Consider the following 3,925-nt stretch of genomic DNA (forward strand, 5'->3'; position numbering starts at 1 on the left):
CTTGGTAAAAGCTATTAATTGTGACGAACAAACTTAAACCACAGAAAATTTCCCCTTATAAATAATAAATAAGTTGACCATAATCCCTATATCTTTAATTACCACAGAAACAACCACGCAATGACAGGATTCTAGTGTTTCGTTTTACATTTTAATGAATACATCAACTGTTTAGCAACGAAATTCCAAAAATAGTAGCTCTAAAACCTTTTCACCCATTAATAACCGGGTATAAAATGGAAAAATTATGCGATACGCCATTTATACACAAGAAAAAAAAAATAAAGACAACCATAATTGTTTTGTACTCCTGTTAAGAAAATCAAGAAATCCACGACAATCCAACCTAATTTTTGTTTGATTTCTGTTTCTTGTATTTTTCTCCAGGAATTCTGGTTCGGCACTCATTGTTGTGATCACTAAATTATACAATATTACTGCAAATGTCAGGAATGACAGGATGGAATATGAGGTTTTTAAAAAAGCATATTAGCAGTTTGTAGTAGTTGTAGTTGTAGTAGTAGTAGTAGATATAAAGATAAAGATACTAGTACTACTACTGCTACTAGGCAATAGGCAATAGGCAATAATAGGCATTGTCAATTGTTGGCATCAAAGGCAGGTTGAGCAGTCTGCCTTCTTTTTTCCACCCACATCTTTGCTTCTGCAACAGCCCTTTCTCTATTCAGCATCTTTGCAGATTCTTTAGGAGATTCTTCTTTCTCTGATCCTACTTCCAAAGCCAAATCCCATCTGCTACGCCCAGAGGCTCCAGCCTGTTCTTCAGTATTACTTGTTAAAATCCTTTCATTTGTTTCAGGTTTAGGCCTGGGTTGATCATAGCCCTGGTTTTGGTTTGCAAGATAAGATAAGGCAGTGACAACGTCTCCAATAAGAGGGCGAGCAGCAGCCTGTTCTTGAATGCACATGGATGCAACCGCAAGAGCCTGATACAGCCCCCTCATTGGGTATCGACCCTCCAGCCGTGGGTCCACCAATGATGTGAACTTTCTTCTGTCATTGAACAAAGGTCGTGCCTGCCAGAGCCCACACAAAATTCATATATTATTTTATTATAAAATAAAATTTATTATTATTACCCATGTGACGAGGTTCTGTTGTCCGTGTGGTTGAGTGCTGTCGATGGCCTTGCGACCGGTGATAAGCTCTAAAAAGACGACACCAAAACTGTAGACGTCGGATTTGACGGTGAGTTGACCGGTCATGGCATACTCTGGAGCACAATAACCGTATGTGCCCATGACCCGCGTGGAGACATGAGATTTGTCTCCGGTGGGGCCCAGTTTGGCCAGCCCAAAATCAGACAGCTTCGGCTGAAATCCCTGGTCCAGCAAAATGTTGGACGACTTGAAGTCCCTGTAAATCACGGGAGGATTGGCTTTGTCATGAAGAAACTCCAAACCTTTCGCTGCTCCAGCAGCTATCTTCATTCGCGTGTTCCAATCCAATGCTTCTCTATCAGCCGGAACATCTGTCAACATACATATAAACCAACTTACTTATATATTTCTAATCATGGACATGGATTTGTAGCTAACTAAATTACCATGAAGGTGATCTTCTAATGATCCCAACGCCATGAATTCATAAACAAGAAGTCTCTGGTCACCATCCGCACAGTAACCAATCAAATTCACCAGATTCGGATGATGTAAAAGGCTCAGCATAAGAACTTCCACTAGAAACTCCCGGTTACCTTGGACTCCGTTTCTATCCAGTTGTTTAACAGCTACAACCTGTCGTTCTCAAAATTCAAAAACTACTTCTTTCAACCTATAATAATAATAATATAATCATTTATGTTTATCAACACACACACACATGGAAATAATAGTGTTTGTTTATTCCATAATGGATAGGCATGCACATTCAACTCGTGATGGTGTTTATGTTCTCATCAATCTAGTTCTAAGTAGATATATATATATATATATATATATATATATATATATATATATATATATATATATATTGACTGTGACTGTTACCTTTTAATTTAGGAATAGCAAGCACTAGCTTGCTGCAATATAAAGATATAATCCAGTCCCATTAATGAACTTGATTTATTCTGCTGGATACGTGATGATGCTATGCGTTCTTTAATTACACGTGTTTTCTCAAAGCATAATTTTGACATCATTAAATCATTCTCAATAATGGAGATGGATACTATTAGATATGCATGCATAAGCAACCAGGTTACCTGACCACTACCCTGAAGATGCCCTCTATATACACAGCCAAAGCCTCCCTCCCCTAAAAAGCAATCGGGCCTGAAATTGTTTGTTGCAGCTGCAAGTTCACGGAAAGTGAAGGTTTGAGCAGCAATTTGAGCATCTGGTGAATCTTTAGGCCCTGACGACTCCCTCCGTAAGCTTACATTATTGTTTCTAGACTTGAGTCTATCAACCCCTGCCAACTCAATTTTATAGCATTTCAAAATCACTTCCCCATATCCATATCCATATCCATATATATATCATCTATTACACAATTCCATCCAAATACAAAACATCTATGTGTCTATCGTCCCTGTACAGTATCACTACAATTACGCCAATTTATACAGCCATCAATCACAAAAAGTAGCAATTCATTGTAATGATGATGGGAAAAAGAAAAAAGACATCATATAGTTCAATCATAAGAAACTTATATCATGATTAGATGGGGTCTAATTACAAGGAGAAAATCAATATAAACAAATCTGAAGCAATAATTAATCATAATCACATAACAAAATAGAGGGATCAGATCAAACAAGTAGAATTTGTATATGTTCACTTCAATTCATGAACATCAATTTCTAACACAAACACACTTACCGGAAGATAATCTGGATATGTTTGTAGGCGCAGATGGGTGGACTTCATGACGATCAGCCCTAACTTTCTGAGGATTCAGTTTCTCCTCTTCCCTCGAATCAAAACAAGGAAAGCAACCCATTAATCTTTTACAATAACTGTTTCCTTTTTCCCCAAAAATAAAAATGAAAAGGGGACTTTTTCAATCAAATCGTTAAGTTCGAGATACCAAATGCATAACAACTCAACTTAATCTAACAACACAAATAAAATCAAAACCCCATATCAAAAAAAAATCTAGTTCTTAATATAAACGATCAAAATTGGATAAAATCAAGGAATGAAGATAGCATAACAGGGTGAGGTAGAAACGAAACGCTATTTTGTAGGGAGAAACTATAAAATATTTGTTTAAGACTAAAGAGATAACTGATGGATTGGATAGCGTGTGTTTAGAAAGAAAGCCGGCTTTGTGAGTCTTCCTGTGAGATTCCAGCTTTTAGTTTACACTATTTTTTATTTTTCAATTTCAAATTTCTTAACATTCCAATCAAATTTGTAAAGTATATATATATATATATATATATATATATATATATATATATATATATATATATATATATATATATATATATATATATATATATATATATATATATATATATATATACTTTACAAATTTATTCTTTGGACTGCTTGAGTATGAAGATCAGTCCATGGGACAGGTTTCTTTTTTAGTCTATCATATAAGATAGCCGTATCTTTAACTAAATCTTTATAAAAAGAAGATATATAATTTGAACTTCCTAAAAATCTTTGTAATTGAGTTTTATCAATAATTTTGTCAGGAAATTTAGAAGCAAACTCTATACTTCTATTTATTGGAATTATATGTCCTTTTTCTATATTATGGCCAAGAAATCTGATTTTGGATTGAAATAAAACCATTTTGGGTTGGGATATACAGAAAATTGGAAGCCTTTTAAAACTTGGTTATTCCAAGAATTTTCAAAAGAAGAATTAACAATTATACAAGATGAGTTTTATTCTTATTTATCAAAAATTAACAATGAATCAAGATGATATGGTGGTTAAATTAT

The 3,925-nt window shown here is 34.5% G+C and overlaps 1 protein-coding gene across 1 annotated transcript; it reads right to left on the reverse strand.

The window, feature by feature from the left end:
* Positions 1-282: 282 nt before the first annotated feature.
* LOC145169143 (serine/threonine-protein kinase PBS1-like) lies at positions 283-3,335 on the reverse strand. Its single transcript, XM_079087709.1, has 5 exons — positions 2,847-3,335; positions 2,225-2,433; positions 1,568-1,757; positions 1,101-1,492; positions 283-1,037 (listed from the first exon to the last, which is right to left on the reverse strand). Exons 1-5 carry the CDS (start codon positions 2,965-2,967, stop codon positions 600-602), a joined length of 1,350 nt encoding a protein of 449 aa, XP_078943835.1. The 5' UTR covers positions 2,968-3,335; the 3' UTR covers positions 283-599.
* Positions 3,336-3,925: the final 590 nt, after the last annotated feature.

The sequence above is a fragment of the Lactuca virosa genome, chromosome 4 (assembly GCF_052849685.1).
Source record: "Lactuca virosa cultivar CGN04683 chromosome 4, Lactuca_virosa_CGN04683_v6, whole genome shotgun sequence".
NCBI classification, from domain to species: Eukaryota; Viridiplantae; Streptophyta; class Magnoliopsida; order Asterales; family Asteraceae; genus Lactuca; species Lactuca virosa.

Bases quoted from the DNA above. Each gene is read 5' to 3' on its own strand.
- LOC145169143 (XM_079087709.1), bottom strand. From the start codon at position 2,967: ATGGGTTGCTTTCCTTGTTTTGATTCGAGGGAAGAGGAGAAACTGAAT. The intron at 2,434-2,846 runs GTAAGTGTGTTT...TTGAGTTGGCAG, and splicing joins CATATCCAGATTATCTTCCG to GGGTTGATAGACTCAAGTCT. The intron at 1,758-2,224 runs GTAACCTGGTTG...TGAGAACGACAG, and splicing joins ATCTTCAGGGTAGTGGTCAG to GTTGTAGCTGTTAAACAACT.